Genomic DNA, 20,274 nt, shown 5'->3' with positions numbered 1-20,274 from the left:
TGTCATGTAGATGATCCAATTGTTCCCATCCAAAAGAACTGATTAGACCTTGTGCTTGTGCAGAAACATGTGGCCTTACATTGTCATGAGCAGTAATGGAGCATAATTCAGTTTCTCTGAAACAATGGTATACAAAACTTATCCTGAAACCTGTGGAAATTCAATTGATAACATTGAAATTGTGAATTGTCAGCCCTGTTGAATTTTGTTATTCACATCACAAACCAAATCTTCAGAAATCAGAGAAGGTTGGCTAGGGTGTGGCTCATTATGTGCATTAACCCGCCCATCATTGAACATTCTCACCCTCTTTGGAATTTTCTGTCACTCGTAGCATTATCATCGTAAACTTCACAAATCTGACAGTGAATTTCCGATGCTGCCAAGTTTCTTGCACTCAAGAATTGAATAACAGATCGTATCTCACAGTCGGTGGGTTACTCAACTTTTACAGCTCAGCAAACAGACAGACGATATGGCCGCAAATAGTGTTTAAATGCGCACAAAGCATGCTTGGAGCAGACGTACATACGCACTGCCGCGATTACGTGTCATTCTCACTCTCATTCACAAATGGACCTTATTTAAAAAATAACCCTTGTATAATAAGAATAAGAATAAAAAAGTAAATATTAATTGAAAAGTTATAAGCAGGCATGTCAAAATTTTTTATATAATGAGGTAATTTTTCATGAAGTAGACATTCCATCAAACCCATATTGTCTGATATTTAGTAAAGAAAAGAAAAGAAAAAGATCTGTGTGACAATGACAAACAGAAATGAGGACTATGAATACCCATAGTGTTGTGAGTGTTCTGGCATGTTGTGGAATTAGACTGTTAAAATATTAAAAAAGAGAATACAATTGAAATGTTCAAAGAAATCTGGAAGTCCTAGTCTTACTCTAGCAAGATTTGGGTTATTGGTTTGCAGTAGGTTACTTACTAAACTTATTTAAAAGTAGATAAAGTTTATTGAGTTCTCTCAATATTTTTGCAAGTAAAGATGGTGCTTCCATAGACCAAATGGAAAAGCATTAGTTTCAGGGATTGAAAATTTGCAAAGAATATGGACTGTAAAACAGATTTAGAGGATATGGTTTTACAAAAATGCCATAATATCCCATGATAAATAGCCAATAATTTTACTATCTTGTTTATATTGTTTTTAAAAGTTAGTTTAATATTGGAAATAATTTCAAGGTTGTTGTATGTGTTGACATATTCCAGTTTGTGAGTATTTATAAATAGAGGTGATAGGAACAGATTCCTGAGCAAAGAAAAACACATTATTACAGATTTTTGTATATTAATTCTAAGGTTAACTTTACTAAAAGCAGAGGATAAGAGGTGTAGATTGGATTGGAGAACAGTAGGTCATGGTTTAACAACATAAGTGATGATGGAATAATTTATATTAATAAACAACTTGTCAATGTATGCAGAAAAGATACATTGACAAGTTCACATAAAATTGATCTTTGTTTAATACTGGTTAAAGATGATTTGAGAAGGATGGGTGTGAGCTGCTGGAGAAGGAAAGCTCAAAATAGAGGGGAATGGGTGAAAATCCTGGATGAGGACAAGGTCCTGCAAGGACTATGAGGGCCAGAGAAAAGAAGGAAGATGTGAGGATGGTTTATATAGGAGTGCCCAGTGGAGACTGGAGACTTAAATCTCAACTTCTTGACACCAGTGTGAGGTCACTAATATGGATTTTGCTCGTCCAACACTACTTGCTTAGGGGTCAACCTTAGGTGAAAAGGTTACGACCCTTGCTTTGCCCGCGATCTGTCAGGATGACACAAGAAAGCCTTTTTAACGTATGGGGGATGCAGAGAGACTCACAGAGAGACTGTTTTTCCAAATTAACACATTTATTTATATAAAAACATGCTTACAATAGAAACAATGATCTGTCCGGCAAAAAAATAGCATCCAAATGATGGAGAGTCCTTCCTAGGGGCAAGTGAGTCACACACCGGAAAAAAAAGGTTCTCCTGCATAGGTTGTTGAGGATTTTCCTTTAATCATTTGGAGGAGGAAGTGGTAGCAAGGTCCATGTAGCACAAGACCATGGCGTTCACGATGTTCTGTTGGGAAGTTAATTCCCTAATTCATCCCATGGAGAAGTCTGCAGTGGGAAGTTCGGTCCAGGAAGTCTTCTGCTGTACTTGGTTTGTTCACCTTTTCCCCTACAATCCCAAGCTGAGTCGACTGGACTGTTTTATCCCAACCTCCTCGTGTCCTTGGACTTTTATATCCTTTTACCTAAAATCCCAAGATTTTGGTTGGTCCGAATGATTGTCCCCTTTAATTCTATTGGTCCCTGGTCTGTTGCCAGGGACATGATTTGGGTTGTGGGGTCGCCAAGCATCCCCAAACTCCCCGTCTGGGCCATTTCCCTCCGGAGTCGGGTCAAGCCCTTCCCCGGATGATGGACCCATAAATTTTGTTTGTTTTTCTGACTTGGAGAAGTAGCAGCTGGGACCATTCAGTCCCAACTGCCGTCCCCTCTGTAGGAGAGCTGGACAAATTTCGCTTTGAACTCTGTAAGATGACTGACCAAAGTTACCCCATTGGACGATCCCTCAGTTGTTCTCACAATGTACAATCGGGGATCTGTCAATTAGGTCTGGAATGCGACAATTAAATTGTCTTGCACTCCGTTCCTCGGCCACACTGGTTCTGTTTACGAAATAAGTCACGATTTAATGGCTCTAACTTGACAGCCAGTTTTCCAATTGGGGGGTATGAAGTCCCAGCCTCACAAAGATGGAAAATCAAGAAAAGTAAAATCCCTTACTTTGATCTTGTATAATCAGGCTGAAAAGTTGTTCAGCCAGGAGTGAACAGCTGAATTAATATCAAAATAGTTCTGGCGCATATCTAAAAGTATATTTACAAGTATGGAGTCAAAGACTTGACTTATGTCAATGTAAGCTGCATAAGTTGATTTTTTTTTCTAGGATTATAGACATTATATCAGGTAAGTTAGTAATAGTTGATGCATTCTGCTGCAACAGGTAAAGAAATGATGGGTCAGAAAATTTTTTTTTTGCTATTGGTATAATGCTAGATGAATACCATTATTTTGGTACAAAACTATATTGAAGTATTTTAGAAAAAATTCTTGATAAAATTATTGCCATAATTAGTTTGAGTTTTACATAGAAAATTGAAGGAGTTGAGTTAGGACTGAAATTGGAGAGTTTTAACTTATCTACAATTTCTAAAAGATAACTGTATTGATAGGTATAGTTATGTGCAGTGGTGATATTCAGTGGGTTCGCACAGGTTTGGTCGAACCCGTTGTTAAAATTTTCAGTTTCCTGAACCTTGTTAAACACACGGAACATTTCTCAGTGGGTTTGTTTTTTTAAAACTATATTAAAATATACATATTATACTCTGTAATACTACTAAACTAGGGCCTTATATCCCGTTCGCACTGAGCATTTCAATCTAGGTTGTGAGCAAGGTCGGGGACTGTTTTGGTGCGATCTCTCTCACCGAAACGAGGTTTACCGTATTTTACGGACTATAAGACGCTACAGACTATAAGACACACCTTAATTTTTAAGCAACTTTTTTTAAAAAATACCTATAAGACGCTATGGACAATAAGACGCACCTGAATTTTGGAGGCAATTTTTTGAAGAAAAAAGTGCGTCTTATAGTCCGCAAAATACGGTAATCGCGATTGATTCAAGAGAGTTCTTGAAAGTAGATCCAGTCATAAGAGAGATCCCAGAATCTCGCTCGCATGAGATAATACAAGATGGCTGTGGAACACGTGTCGGGTTATGGACAGTGAAAGAAAAAGGATAATGTATCTCGAGAGATGATGACATCTGCCTATTACGAACAGTGCCATTTCGGGGTGAAAAATTTCTCTGCCTAAAAAAGAAAAAAAATAAAAAGTCGACAGCACTAATATACTATTGTTACCTGGTCTTCGCCCAGGGCTCGTTACGTTCCAAATACGCCACTGATTATTAGATATATCGCAAGAAAAGGTATTGTATTTATTTCTAGCTAAAACTTCCATTTCATTTGTCGGTGATTGTCAGGGAAAAATTTTCTGCTAGCGAACCCCTTGTTAAATATTTCGAATATCACCACTGGTTATGTGGCAAAAGTATTATATAATCTGCCTTGTGTATAATTTGGAAAAATTTCACTTTAATAGATTTGTAGGCATAATAAAATATCATTTTGTCAAGAATGGAAGTTGATTTATTTTGAATTCTTTTAGAAAATTTTGGGATGAATTCCCAAAACATATAGTGGTTCAGAAGCAAAAGTGTTTGATACTATTAAAATAGTTTTGAAATGATGTGTTGCATTCTTTGTAGTATTGTTTTTGCAGAATGCTATGAATATACAGTTAGTATGGATTCTTGAGATATGATACTAATTACACTATTATTATTTTATGCTAATGGTTGAAAGTTAAGTCATTGCATCAGTTGCCCTTAAATATTCTTATGGTTTATACAAGTAAATACTTTGAAATTTAAAAATTAAATCTTTGTTCACATTTCATTCATTTAAATTTCATAATTTTTAAATATATTTGAGAAATAGTCAATAAGAAAAATGTAATCTATACTTTCTTTTGATTTAATAATCATGAAAATATTTACTGTGTTCCCTGTTCCCTCAGTTCTGAGATGAATCATGAATTTTTAAATGAATTTTATTTAAAATTTTTTTCCATAAAAAAAATCTTAATCAGTTTTATTGTTTATAAGTAGCAAAAGTTTAGGAAAAGAATACAAATGCCATGAAACAGGTAATGTTTGGTAGTTCTGTTTCCTTGTCCTTTCTCATATATACAGTAGAGAGTCATTAATCCGAATCAATTGGGGACTGGGGTTGTTCGGATTAGTGATTTGTTCAGATAACCGATTATGTACGAAAAAATATATTAACCTGTCCGATGTTCAAATTTTTTTCCGTTGCGTGTCGCTTTGTGTTGAATTTTCGTCGATTTTAAGCCTAACGAAAATTTTTATAATAATAATCGAGGCTATCGTATTGTTAAAAATTATTTCTTTATTTTGTACAAACAAAATAAATATATTGAAAAATATAAAAACAGAAAAATTATACTTTAGAAGTTAATCTAGTATCAAAAACGTTTGATTCAGCACAACACAGTCCAACTGAAAATCGTTCGGATAACCGGCGATTTGGATTACCGGGGTTCAGATTAACGACTCTCTACTGTAATAACTGTTTGCTATAATGATACATCATAATAATGTCTTGTAGGCATTCTAAACATTAAAAAGAGGTTTAAAACTAAACACTCATTTCTAGTAAAGCTCATTTGAACTAATGTGGCTATTAAGCAATATAGTTGAAAATACTATTTGTGCATTATGCACTGTTACTTTGCTCCCGATGATTTCTGATCACTGTTTTGTACTGTAAATGTAAGACTATTAATTCTAAGAAATGTTTCTATTTATAACTAGAAAAATTGGGTAAAAATGTATACAGTAATACCTCGACTTACGCTACCCCATCTTACGTGAACCAGGAGTTATGTGATTTTCAAATCTCATCGATTCATCTTTTGTTTGAGCGTCACGCAACTCTTGATTACTCACTTCCCTCACACTATTGTTCAGCTAAGATGTTCAGACATGTGTGCAGAATTGACACATAGCTACAATTTATTTTGTGTTATTATTTATGTGTTTGTTATATCTACGGAGACTTGAGAGACTCTACTATGTCATCCAAACGAAGTAGAACTGATTCTTCTGCATCAAACAAGAAAAGAAAAACTTTATCTTTGGAATGTAAAGTTAACATTATTAAAGACTTCAATACAAAAATGAAAATTTGTGAATTGGCAAAGATCTACCAGAATCAACGGTCAGAACAATTATAAAAGGTAAAGAAAAAATTCTCAAAGCTGTGAAAATTTGACAGAAGGCCTCAGTTCAATTGAAAAGGGGTTACAAATTTTAGAAAATAAGACTCCAATGAAGAGTGCATTTCTTCTACAAAACGAGAAATAAAAAATTATTAGCATGCTACAAGGAAATTTTGCAGGAGAAAAAAATCTTTGAGCTGTTAGACGAATTTGTTAGATTTTACGAAGTCTTCTACATCAAAATAACTTTGGTTTACGATTTTAATAATATAATTTGTTATACATATGTATTATCTAAGATTTTATTAAATGTTTTTTTCTAAATTATTGTTTTCTTTAGTCTGTGGCCCCAATTAAAAATAATTTGTATGTATTTATAAGCGAAATTATACCCCAACTTACATGAATTTGACTTACGCGGTTATTGCTCGGTCCCACCTATCGCATAAGTTTGGTATTACTGTATTAAAATTGATGAAATAATGATACTTTTCAATACTTCTTAACCATTTTTCAGAAATACAGTTTGGTTGTTATTATGTTGCAAATAACATGCTCAGCTGATTCTGGTGCCAAGTCCTATGTCAGACTAAAGTCAAGGCATAGCTACCCAAACAAATGTAACATTAAGCTGTGTTATTGGTGTATGTGTCAACATCTAGAAACTTCCTAACAATGTGACATGTATTCAATATATGTTTTTATTAAGTTTTAATGTTTCTAGACTTTTGTGTAGTGTATGTGGTATAATGTTGTGAAAACAAGTGATGTAACTGTTGTCTGTATGCTGTCATGTCTGTTTTGAGTTTTGTGATGGTGTAGTATGATAAACTCTTTCTTTCCAATGTTTATTTCATCCTCTGGCATGATTTACCTGCCTTACTGGTCTGTGGCTGGATTGCTTCAGAAACATCAAAATTAGTCTGGTTTCCTAAGACTGGTATGGGCATTGCAGCAGCCATACTTGGACCAGTGCTGCTTTCACCCCTCGTGGTCAAGGGAGACTGACATATTTTTTGAATGTGAGCCTCTGCCTAACTCATGAGTGCAGATCTTGTTAACGCAGGTGATGTCTGAGCCTTTATTAAACTTGGATCATGGTTAGATCCAAGTTTAATACATCTGTGGAGATCTAACCACAGATGTGGGTTCAGTGACTTTTGGCTTCATTTCTCCTCACAGACCATACTAGCATGAGTGACCTGACCAGGAGCAGATGCTCCAGCTGGCATAGCTCTGTGGTTGACCAGAATTACTAAGCTCTCTCACCACATCAAGGTGGTGACTGGTGAGAGACATTATTATTATTTGATTTGGTAACAATTTATTTGCTACTTATAAAGTTAATTTCTTTTATGTGTTTTTATTAACTTTTCCATTATTTGAGATATTAAAATTTTTGTAAGTCAAAATGTTTGCCTTTAGATATTGGGACGATAATGCATGTTAGAGAAATAACACCTCTTAAAGGATCTGTATCTTGGACTGGTAAACCTGTTTCATATTTTCTTCATACAATCGATAGGACAAAAGTAAGAAGTTATAAAAATTAAATAATTTAATAATATAAGTTAGAGAAAGCTAAAAAGTATTATTTGTTTATTTTTTAGTTGGAGCATTATTTCCAAAGAACAAAGTGTCAAAAACCTAACAATAACAACAATACAAATAAAGTAAGTCAACATTTGAATATAAAAATTTAAGTTTTAGTATAAATTTTTATTCAATGAAAATTAGTTTTTATAGATTAAATTATATAGAAAGAATAATTTAATGTGTGCGTGTTTAGTAATACCATATTTCATATCAGAAAGAGATTTTGTTCAACAGTATAAAAGTATTAACATTTTGTAAACAATTGATATAATTTTAATAGATTAGTTTGTCTGTAATAAAATTTTAATCAGTATTCTTAAAGATGTATTGATGGAGTATCTTCTGTTAAATATGTGAATATTTAAAAAAGGATTGACTATGTATTCAAAATAATTTTAAAATCTGTGAAAATTAATTTCATATTTATATAACACTAATTTTTTGTTTTAAGGAGGAAGAAATGAAAAATAAAAAGAATAAAATTCAGATAACTGATGAGAATACCAATGATTCATTCTCAAGTCAGTCAAAAGATCAAAATAATATATTTGGACCAACTACAAGAAAAGCATGGTCTGATTGGTGTAATAATAAAAATAAAACCAGTAATAGTAGTGGACAAGATAGTAATGAAGAAAATGGTAAGCTTTTCAGTTTATATTATTATAATTAAATTTATAAATTATTATCCACTCAGAATGAAATGTGTTTTTAAATGCAAATGTTTGTGAATATAATTAAAATAAAAATAATTAAAATAAAAAAAAAACATGTCAGTTGGTCTAGAGGGTGGGGAAATAGAGGGGAGTTGTCATATCTCGAGTTGGGTCAAACATAATGAAGATTTTATTCGTTATTAGCACTTAACATTTTTTTGTAAAATTCTTATTTACCCTCAAAATTAAGCTTTTCAAACAAATAAACTAAACCTTGATAAATCCAGCTACAAATTTATTGAAATGAAAACATTCTCAATCAGATTTTACTGATCTTCAGTTACAAGCTTTTCAAATTCTTTAGAATGTATCATATAAATGAACCTCTCTAAGCCTGATGAGTATATACTGAATTATCAACAATCGCCTTAAACTATCTAAATTAATATACTTCTGGAAGCGAAGACTCGCTCAGGGTCCGGGTGATGTAACTGGCAAGCACACTGCATGGCAAGTGGAGGTTGTGGGTTCAAGCCTTGCCCCGGGTCAGTTCTTTTATTCCAGAAGGTTCTAAATTTATTTAATATTTATTTAAAATTATAATTATTAACTTAGATAAGAGATGGTGCCTAACATCTACCTGTAGTAACAAATTACTTTATATCAATCATTTAATTAGCCAATTTATAGCCCGATTTTTAAGGCGATCATTGGTAATTCATTTTAGAATGTATAATTACAAATTCAAAATACTGAAGTCTCAAATACAAAAATTTTAAGAATTAATAATCAAAATGTAATTATTAATAAACATGGAAAATAACCTTGTAAAATGAAATAAATTAATAAATATCAAACATTTTAAAAATTCGTAAGATGTAATTCTTAATAAAATGCTCATAAATTACATTTCGTAAAATGCCCGCCATGCGTTTGATACGTTCTTTGCATCTCTAAGATTGATGCAGTGTGACTTTTTTTGTAAAATCTGATTGAAAACGTTTTTATTTCAATAAATTTGTAGCTGGATTTATCAAGGTTTAGTTTATTTTGGGACAATCCAGTTTTTCCATCTGCTTAAATTAAGATTTTTGCCATTTTATAATAATTAATTATATAAAAAGTTTTTAAATAACATATAAGAGATGGCACCATGCAATTTTTTTTTGCCAGGGATGTTATGCAATTGTTGCTGGATTTTAATAGTAATTGGAAAAAATAAAATTTATTAACTTTTTAAATTTCAATATATTATGATATATGTTATTGATTTATAACATTTTTTAAATTGAATAGAGCCAATTAGTCAGAAAACTTCACATCATCTTAAAATAGTGAAAAAGCAAAGACACAGAAAGTTAAAAAGACCAATTGACCGGAGAAAGAAACCAGGCAGGCCAAAGAAACTAATTGCTAAAGCAAAAAAATCTAGAAGGCAGATTAAATTAAATGGCTTAGATTTATTACATGCCCAAACTATTTTAAGTACATCAAGTTCAGGTAAAATATATTTTTATTTAATGTAATAGAATTAAAAACTACTTTTTATTGTTTATTATCAATGGCTTAATAATAATTTTTTAATATATTTAATTAGAGAGTATTGGTCATGATATCAGAAATTGTTTAACTATTTATCTGCATGCTGAAAATGAGGCAAAGTTCTACTAGTCGTACTCATTGGCATTAAATGTTTGAGCATAAGCAAATTCTTACAAAAATAGTAAATGGTCCTGTGGAAAGATGTCTAATATGTTAAAAGAAAATTCCAAAATTTTGAAAAGTCAACTATTTTGTATTGTGAAGTATCAAAGTTTAATGCTGGATATCCGTAGAACATTATGACTCTTAAATAATTCATTTCAAACATAATCTGTTTACTTGAAGCTTTTATTGTCTTAGAATAAAAAAATATTATTATTATTAACTTTTTCATATTTATAATTATTTATATCAGGTCAGTCCATAAGTCCATGGGCATTTTTATGACCTTGAGAAAATCTTGTTTTGCTGTTAAAAATGTCAGTCTAATGTGATAATTTTTACACTGAAGTGTTAAATTGGATCTCATTTATATAATACTGTTCAGAATTGTGAACATTTCAGTTGTTTAGTTTTGTTAAAATGGAAGTAATCGATGAATATAGAAGACATGTTTTATACTTTTTATTTTTAAGTGGTGAGAATGCTACAAATGCAGCCAAAAAGATAAATACTGTACATAATGAAATTGTAATTAGTGCAAAGACTGCACAGAAGTGGTTTGAAAGATTTAGAAACAATGATTTTAGTGTTGAGGATAAGGCTCGTACTGGAAGACCTGTTGACTTTGATGATGATGCTCTCTCTGCACTAGTTGAAGCAGAACCATCTTTAACAGTTGATGAAATTGTGGAACATTGGAACGTTTAAATTCATCCCATGGAACTGTTCATAGACACCTACAACAAATCGGATAAGTTTCAAAGCTAGGAAAATGGATACCACATGAACTGTCAATAGCTAACTGACAACAACGTGTAAACATTTGCACGTCTCTTTTATCCCGTATTGCTTTAGAACCTTTTCTTGGTAGGCTGGTTACTGGAGACGAAAAATAGATCCTCTATAATAATGCGACAAGAAAAAGACAATGGATGGATCACGACAAGCAGCCAAAACAGACTGCAAAAGGTGGGTTGCATCCAAAAAAAAATTCTTTTGTCTGCTTGGTGGGATATGTCAGGTGTAATTCACTTTGAGCTGTTAGAACCTAATCAAACAATTACAGCTCAAATGCATTGTGAGCAATTAGAGCGTTCAAATGAAAAATTGAAAAAAAATTGACCGTCGTTAGTGAACAGAAAGCAGGTTCTCTTGCAGCATAACAATGCCAGACCACATGCTGCAAAAATAACTGTACAGAAACTTGAAAGCTACAACTGGAAAATTTTACCTCATCCACCATATTCGCCAGATATTGCTCCCAGTGATTATTATCTTTTTCGCAGTTTGCAGAATTTTTTAAAAGGGAAAACTTTTGAGGATGAGAACAATGTAAAAAAGGCTATTTCTGAATATTTTGATTCAAAACCGAAATCATTTTACAATGACTGGATTAAAAAGCTATCATCAAGATGGCAAGAAATTGTACAAAATAATGGTGAATACATTATAAATTGAAATAAAATTTAATTAAAAATTTTTGCTGCTTTTTTGTAGATAAAAATATGCATGAACTTATGGACTGACCTGATATATTAATTTAAAGAGGGTCTGAGTCTATAATACTTAGTTTTATTCAAACTAAGTCTTACAGACTCAATATATTATATGTATTAATTTTTAGAACATTTATAATTGAGTCTATAAGACTCAATTATAAATATGAAAAAGTTGGAATAGTAAAAAAATATATTATTAGTATAAACAACTTCATCTAAAAATACAGTTCAGGTATTGAATTAAAGCTCTTATCCTATGGATGATGGAAATTTGTGAATGGTGCAGTGTTTCAGGCATGGCAGAGTGGCAAATCATAATGTTAAGTGTATGGAAAGGCAAGCATGCTTATGTGCCATGTACCTCTGTATTCACCAACATGAATTAGGGTTAAGTCTCGAGTTAACCAATCACCTTTTGCTTTATTTTTGGTATGTGAATGCTCATTGGTTAACTTTTAACTGTAACTCATGTTGGTGAATATGGGGGGGTTAGTAATTTAGTTTTTTAAACATTAGAGCACATGTTGCTCACTCCAACTTTGAATTTTTGCTGCTTTTTTTTTTGCTAATTATATGTTAATTATTGATAAGACTTTTTTTGCATTATTTTTAACACTTACACTATCTATTTAAATAATAAAATAAAATTAATAATCATTTCTGTTTTTAGACTAAACTATTTTAATTTTTTAGAATCTAATACTGTAATAAAAAAGCATGTATTAGTAAAATAAACATATGTACTTTTCAATGGTAAAAAAGACAAAAAGGCAATAAATAAATTAATTCTGTCAATATTGACTGCAGTGTCATATACCAACTTTTATTATAAACTGTAACTTTTAGTGTAAATCTCTGCTTTTATTTTACCATTACTCTATGATGAGATTAAAATGTGAAAAAATTATTTATTTTTATTGTTGCTCGTTTTCTTTGATTAATTAATAATATAAAATAATCATTCTGTCACTACATAGCTGATGTCTTTGTCAAAGAATTATTCTAAATAATAATAATGCATAGAGCATTGCCTAACTCTGGCATTTTTCATCATTTTGCAACATAAAACTTTGGGCTGCTGAAAGCAGCAATTGCAGAGTTCTAAAATACAGTGAAGTTTCTATGTATTAATTTTTAATCTGTTTTATAATAAATTTAACCAAGTGTATTAATTTATCAGAGATATATTGAATTAAACTTCTTACATTAAAAATTTAGTTTTTAAATATGTTAATTATTCATTAATTTTAATTTTTGTTTCAATAGCTACTACAAGATCAGAGCCAGCTCCTGGATGCATTGACAAAAAATTAGCAACTAAAATTGAAAATGAAATTGAAGATGATGATATTCCACAAAGTCTTTTTACTCTTTTAGATACATATAAAAGCCAAATGATTCAATTTATTAAATATATGAAATCATCAAACTATCAGTCTGAAATTAAAAAGGAAATTGAAAAAGAAAAGGTTGGTTTGTATGCTGAATTTAAAATATATTTAGTTATAAATAAAAGACAAATGAAATTAAAAATTAACAATAATGTATATTGTACTTATTTTAAATTTTTAAATAAACTTTAGAATTTAAGTCATTGTTAATTGTTATACAGTTTATGTAAACAAATCATTTAGGTAGTATATTATTTAATTGGCAACTTTATTTTTCTTTATATGATAATTTTCTTACTAATGGTTGTAAACTTTATATTTCAATTAGCATTCATAAATTTTTACTAGACATTGTTTACAAATTGATAGTTTTATCAATAACTTGAGAAAAGAAATCAGTTGTTCTTTTATAAGCAATAATGGATATTCAAGTGAAATATGAATATTCTTTGTATATAAGAATTTATTAAAAATGTTACACATAATAAGTTTATGCTGTGTGCACATATGCATATGGGCATACAGCATAAACTTATAACTGTTGCTTAATCTGTTATTGGTATCATATGTTACTGCTTTTGGTTGACAATGTTGTGTTGTGTGTACAAGTTGAATTATTTCTTTCTTTGAATATTTTTTCATACTTGCTATTAGTTATGCTTGTTATTAATATAGAAGAAGCAGAAATATCAGACAGAGGAGGAATACCACACAGCTTTGTAAAGCATTTTGTAAGAGAGATTAATAATTTTATTGTTAATTAGCATATTAAAATAAATATAAAACAAATGTAAGTTAAACTGCTAAAAGTTAACATTGAATCATCAATATTCAAATTATTTAAAATTTTTAAAACCTAGGTTTTTAACAACAATTAATTTTTATTATATTTCCTAGGAAAAAATTTCAGATTGCAACTGCAACATCACTTTGCTCCTGCTAAAAGTTTTCTTGATGATGATGATGATATGCTTACTATAATACCCAATAGCATACTAGTCCATAGTCTACTTTTAGTTTTTAAAGCTAATCAAATAAAAACTTGAATTTAAGGTATTTTTAACTGATTAGATTTTTGGATGATGATATAATATGGAATGTATGATTATAGAATATAATACAGAATCAATCAGAATGTTGAAATGTTATAGATAAACATACTGTGTGTCTTCCTACTGTTAATATATTATTCATATAATAGTACAGTATGGTCTCATTTTACACAGAATTGATATAAGGGGATTTTTGTTTTCTCTGACATCAAATGGTTAGGTTAACCTACTCCTAGTACTCTTTGCCAATAAACTGTGCTTCTTTAACTTCTGGTACACAGGACATTTAGAACTACTGAATGTTACCCATTGTAGTGTGAATACCTTGGTTTGTATGTATTTTTCTCAAGTAATGTACTTGATGTGATGATATAAAATTTTGTTCTGTATAATCAGAAAAATCAGACTAAATGTAATTCATTATAGTAAAAACATACTTACAATTAAAATTTTTTTAAATGTTTTAAGTTGTTACATAACTGTCTAGGTAATCATCTGGAACTACTTGGGGTGAAGTACAAACTTATAATTCATTATTTGTAAAATTAATTTTTTCAATAAATAATAGTAATAAAATATTACTATTATTAATAGTACTGGTTTTAATAATGTACTAAATTGCAATTTTTTGAACTGTATAGCTGTCTTAATAGTAATTTTTTTTTAATTAGCTTAAAAATTTTAAGCATTTTTCATCATTGTTTATTTGTATGGAAAAATCTTTTATATTTTCTAAAAAAATTAAAGATTTTGGAAAGGAGGATTAATTTAATAATATGAATTGGTAAAAAAGAAACATGATTTAATGTAGTTAAATGAAAATCTTATATCAGTGATTCATGAATATGGTTTATTAATATTATAGGTCCCTTTTAATTAATTAATTTTATTTTATACATATATATATATAATAGATATATAATATATAAATTTTTTTTGTTTAGGAAAAGAAAAAAAACCCTATCAATTAAAGCTTCCAATTTAGAAAACCAGATTCGTTACATAACAGAAAGCAGTATTGATCTCCTTAACACTAGACTAAAGGCAATTGGATTTACAACTGATATATCAGTTGAACTTCTCAATCAGGTAAGATTTTAAGTTAATAATTATATATAAATTTTTATATTAACTTAAAATAATAAGAGTTATGCTAAATTAAAAATTTTATTTTAATTTAGCATGTGTACTAATTTTATCAGATATATTTACCTTTTCCTTTATTTGATTATGATAGAATATTTATTTAATTAATGTAAGCTAGGAAAGAAAATACAGGGTGGGAAAGAAAGTCACTTAACATCCCTGCTATGAATATAGAATGTACCCAAAGTTAATTCACTCATGTCAGGAACACATTAGACCAAGGAGAAAAACGGATTGATGTGTGTTGCATGCATGGTACCATCAAATTCGCAACCATATTGAATTGCAAAACCAAAACTATAAATGGGAAGGAGATCATGTGACACATCATTTAGGATCAGAACTACAAGGAATTGATTGCTGAAAGACTTCCTCGGATTGACTTACCTCAGATAGTTACGCAGTTATTAACGTGTTTTCTTTGTTGTTACAGATGTGAAGAACAGACAACACAATGCCCCCGACACAGGAAGAATGCATTGAAATTGTCCTGGTGGCAGAGAAGTTCCAGGTTGATTGCACAGGCCTGATCATCTCGTATCTGGACTGATCCTGTCTCCCTGGATTTCTGGAGTAGCTTGGCAACTGCTACATGTGACATAAGTCTTGGTGTGGATGACATTTGTTTAAAATCCTGTGCAATCACTCTGGAACTTCTCTAGCCTGCCATCAGGATAATTTTGATGCATTCTTCTTGTGTTAGGGTCATTGTGTTGTCTGTTCTTCACATCTGTAATAACAAAGGAAACACATTAATAACTCTGTAACCATTCAAAGTAAGTCAATAAATCTTTCAGCAATTCCTTGTGAAGTTCTGACCCTAAATGTTATGTCACATGACCCTCTTCCCATTTACAGTTTTGGAGTTGCATTCAAGATGGTAGCTGTGCGTGTAACACACACCAATCATTTACCCCCTTGATGTAATGTGTTCCTGACATAAGCAAACTAACTTTGGGTACATTCTATACTCTGTAGCAGGGGGTGTTAAGTGACTTTCTTTCCCACCATGTACATAAAATAGAGCCTAAAATGTTAATAGAAGTAAAAAATGAAATTTTTTTTTTCTGAAATCTTATTGAAACTGACATATAAACCAAATAGAGCAAGATTTTACTTTTTTGCTCAATAATTTTGTCCATATGTGATGGCCAGTAAGAAGAGATTTATGCAACAATGAATAATGTCAAATTTCATAACTAGAACATATAGAAAATGTACAATATTTATATGGATACAATTTACAATGCAATCTTTACATTATATTTTTGAAAAAGTACTTTAAAACTAATAACTGTGCCAATACCAAAACTTGCTATTTCTTATGTTTATTTTTATCATTTTCTCTGATTACTATTCTTAATTGTAGAAAATAGTTTTAGGATCTGCCTGTCTCTTGATATATTATATCTTAAACATGATTTGTGATTTTAGGGTATCTGCATATTGTTAAATTCAAAAAGTTTGCTTAATCTTATAACATTAGTTAAGACAATTAGATGAATTGTCTTCACATTGACTTAACTAATAATATATAAGTAAAGTAAAACTTTAATAAAATGGAAATTTCCCTCAACAGAGAAGATTCTTCAGAAGAATTTCTATTGCAAAATGCATTTTGCAATAAATACATAGGAAAGGAAAAAAGTGTTTCAATTTTTTTGTTCTGTAACTGTCCAGTGTGATAAGTCTGCCTACAGAAAAAGTGCACTAGCACCAAATATAATAAATAATTTATTTTATTTAACTCAAAACCAAAAATTAGTTGCCATATAATATCATTTTTCAAATTATCAAAAGGAAGAATTTCTTAGAAGAAAAACAAACAGAATTTTAAATTTTTGGTCAGTTTACCATATTATTTGATCTTATAAAAATTTAGATTTTTTAAACAATAATTGATGGTTTAAAACCTACTGGCCAAAATATGAAAATCTTTAATATTCAAGAAAATTATATAATTCATTTAGTTTTCTGTCATTTGCAAAGCAGCTGGTTTACAATGTTTTCATAATCCATCACTCATTTTGATGAATGTTTATCATCATCATGCTTGTTTGTTTTGTTTGTTCATTACTTCATATAATCTATCAATACTATGTATCTACTATGCTAAACTTTTTGTAATAATTTTCAATACTGCTAAAGCATTTATTTTTCAAATCACTTATCTTTGTTTTATTTGTTGATTTGTCTTAACTCTTCAAGCTCTGAAAATTTCTTCTTTTTATATACCTGGAGATGAAATTGTTTTTACCCCTCAGGCTATGAGGGGAATTTGTATAACACAACAATTTAAATTACTTTTCCTTTGGCCGATTTTTATTTTGAATGAATTAAGCTGATTTTGGCAGATTTTGTATTTAAAGAGTTAAAATCAACAAATTTATGATTAAATTAGCATAAGGTTCCATAGCAGTGTTAATGAATTGGAAATATTCAATATTTATGTAATATAAATCAGTCCTTAACAACCTGCATCCTGTGAGGTCCAAATATCTCAGGCTTTGGCAATGTAATTTTATTATTCTTTTTTATGTTTTTATGCAACCCTGATTTAGCTGATATTCATAACAAAGAGCATTCAAACTAAATTTAACTAGTGAAAAGTTGAGAATAAACTATATTACTAATTTTCTTACCATTAGAATATATTATTTTGATTACCTAGTGTACTGATAGTTACGGCTATGAGGGAAATGCTTGTTCTCAGCCGGCTACATAAGAAAAAATGTATACACCCTACCAGAAGCCTACAAAGTTCCCTCATGTCCTTATTCAGAAAAGATTGCTTATCACTGATATAAATCCTATAAAGGAAATTTGTGATTTATGTCCTTGTATAAGTTAAAATTTTTTTATTTGGATAAAAACTCATTTTATAAAATTATATCTATTGAAACTTGATATCAACTTAACTGAATTTGGAAAAATGTACTGAGAGCAAATATTTTTATTATTATTTGTAATCAGGAGGTGTTCAGTTACCAATTTTTTCAGTTATTTTCCTGTTTTAATTTTATTTAAGGTATTGATTAATCCTGTTTATGATCATGGCCAGCAAAATCAAGTTGATATTAATAACTGATTAATGTTTTCATATTTTATAATAATTGATATTTGTTTGATCAGATATTAAGATGCATATGCATGCTAACATAGCTATAGTACCAGTGAAATTGATATTTTCTAAAAGTGAGCTTTTTAATATACAAGTAAATTTGAAACATATTTATAAATATTCATAGAATACTTTTTTCCATATATATAGAATTTTAGCTAACTTTAATTTCTGACAATTTTATGTTGACATTATTCACATTCAGACGATAAAAATAGATCATTGACTAAATTTATATCTTTATTATTAATTTAGAATAATTTCTTTAAAACTTGATGAATTTCAAAGATGTTATTAAAAAATGATAGTTTTTTTTTTTTTTTAATGGTGTCATTTGAATATCATACAAACATAATTCTTCAAATAGTAAAACAGTTTTCATTAAGAATGGGTAGTAAATGAATGCCAATACATATTTTTTTCATTTCAAATAAAATAAATTTAAATACAGTGGAACGTCATTTATCCGAATCAATTGGGGACTGGAGTTGTTCAGATAACCGATTATGTACGAAAAAATATATTAACCTATCTAATGTTGAAATTTTTCTCCGTTGCGTGTCACTTCGTGTTGAATTTTCGTCGATTTTAAGCCTAACGAAAATTTTTATAATAATAATCAAGGCTATTGTATCGTTAAAAATTATCTCTTTATTTTGTACAAAAAATAAATATATTGAAAAATATAAAAACAGAAAAATTATACTTTAGAAGTTAATCTAGTATCAAAAATCAAAAACGTTTGATTCAGCACGACACAGTTCGACTGGAAAGCTTTCAGTTAACTGACGTTTCGGTTGACTGGCTTTCGGATAAATGAAGCTCTACTGTAATTGAAATTTGTTTGTGACATAAGTATTTAACAGATATACACAGATATAAGATAGAGACTGAGATAGTAAAGACAACAAACATAGATATAAATTTATTATATTATGCTAACCAAATGATTACAATTATTTAAATATATCAGTTATTTAAAATAGAATTACTCATTTGGTATTAATTCTTTTAAACTTGACATTTTTTTATATTACATTGTACTTTTTTTTTTTTTTAGCTAACACACTTGTTATAAGATGTAAAAGACTGACAAAAATTTTTAGTTTTGATTAACTCTTTTAGGATTTATTTATTGATTAACAATTGGGAAAAAAACTTTGTAAACAAAGGTTAATTAAAAACAAAAACCATCATCCATAAGATGAGAAAAATAATAATTTTTAAGGTAGTGGGAATTGTATGTTTGTTTGATTTTAATGTTAATAATCTTCGATAAAACAATGATGTATAATAGTCTTGAAAAATATTTGATCAAGTAATAAACTGATTCCTTTAAAAAAAATATTAGATTTGTATTTTATGGATGATATAAATAAGGAGTTTAAAATTTCCAATTATTTTTAGATGACACTTGTTAATTTGTTTTTGTTCTTTCTATATATATAATAAAATAAATTCTATGTAGATTGTTTCCTTTCAAATTATGTAGTGTAAGTTTTCAACACACACATTGCAACTCTTAATCATAGTGAAGTAATTTGTTACTCTCTGTTGTATAAATGTGTTTCAGATTGTTTCCTTTGTTCTGTAAGCTAGTGTATTTATTATAAATAAATTACTTGAAATAAGATTTCATAGATACAGAAAAATTGAATAATGGGGTATTATTAATCTATTAAATTTGAATGAGTTTGAAATAATTTTCTTTTTTATAAAATATGCCTGTAAAGATGTTAATTTTGGGTCCGTTATTGTTTTCTCTAGATAATAATTTTCAAATATTGGTACTTTTTTCTTAGTGCTTCTCAGAAAAGAATGCTCAAATAATTGATATCAAACTATTTTGATTTATTAGTAAATTTTATAGTTTGTTTTGAATCAGAATAAAATGGTATGACTAAATGTAGATCTGAATATACATGATTATATCACTAAAAATCTAGATTGAGAAACTACAATCCAGTCTATGAATTCCAGACAGTAAATACACACAAAAAGTCCTTGACAATGCACTATGGTCTGAACACCCAAATTTTTGGCTAAAATTAAGAAACTGTAATTTTTAGGATAAGCATTTATTTATTTAATAAAATTATTTACTAATATACAAAAATTGCATATATTTTCTTGAATTCAATGAACAATGTTATAAAAAAGTAAAATCAGTACATGTTTAATATAAGTATTCAAACCCTTACAATATTATAACTTAG

At 29.5% G+C, this 20,274-nt stretch overlaps 1 protein-coding gene across 1 annotated transcript in view; it reads left to right on the top strand.

Moving 5' to 3' along the window:
* The window catches only part of LOC136986507 (uncharacterized), a 114,980-nt gene that overhangs the window by 43,214 nt on the left and 51,492 nt on the right, over positions 1-20,274 (top strand). Inside the window, exons 11-16 of the mRNA XM_067284060.1 lie at positions 7,319-7,425; positions 7,504-7,566; positions 7,944-8,130; positions 9,442-9,645; positions 12,615-12,825; positions 14,736-14,880. Of these exons, the coding sequence (XP_067140161.1) occupies positions 7,319-7,425; positions 7,504-7,566; positions 7,944-8,130; positions 9,442-9,645; positions 12,615-12,825; positions 14,736-14,880 (917 nt within the window). The remainder of the gene's footprint in view (positions 1-7,318; positions 7,426-7,503; positions 7,567-7,943; positions 8,131-9,441; positions 9,646-12,614; positions 12,826-14,735; positions 14,881-20,274) is intronic.

This window comes from Centruroides vittatus, unplaced genomic scaffold (assembly GCF_030686945.1).
Source record: "Centruroides vittatus isolate TY-2023 unplaced genomic scaffold, ASM3068694v2 scaffold_1152, whole genome shotgun sequence".
Taxonomy (NCBI): domain Eukaryota; kingdom Metazoa; phylum Arthropoda; class Arachnida; order Scorpiones; family Buthidae; genus Centruroides; species Centruroides vittatus.
The sequence above is the reverse complement of the archived record's forward strand: the minus strand, read 5'-3'. Positions and strand labels throughout refer to the sequence as shown.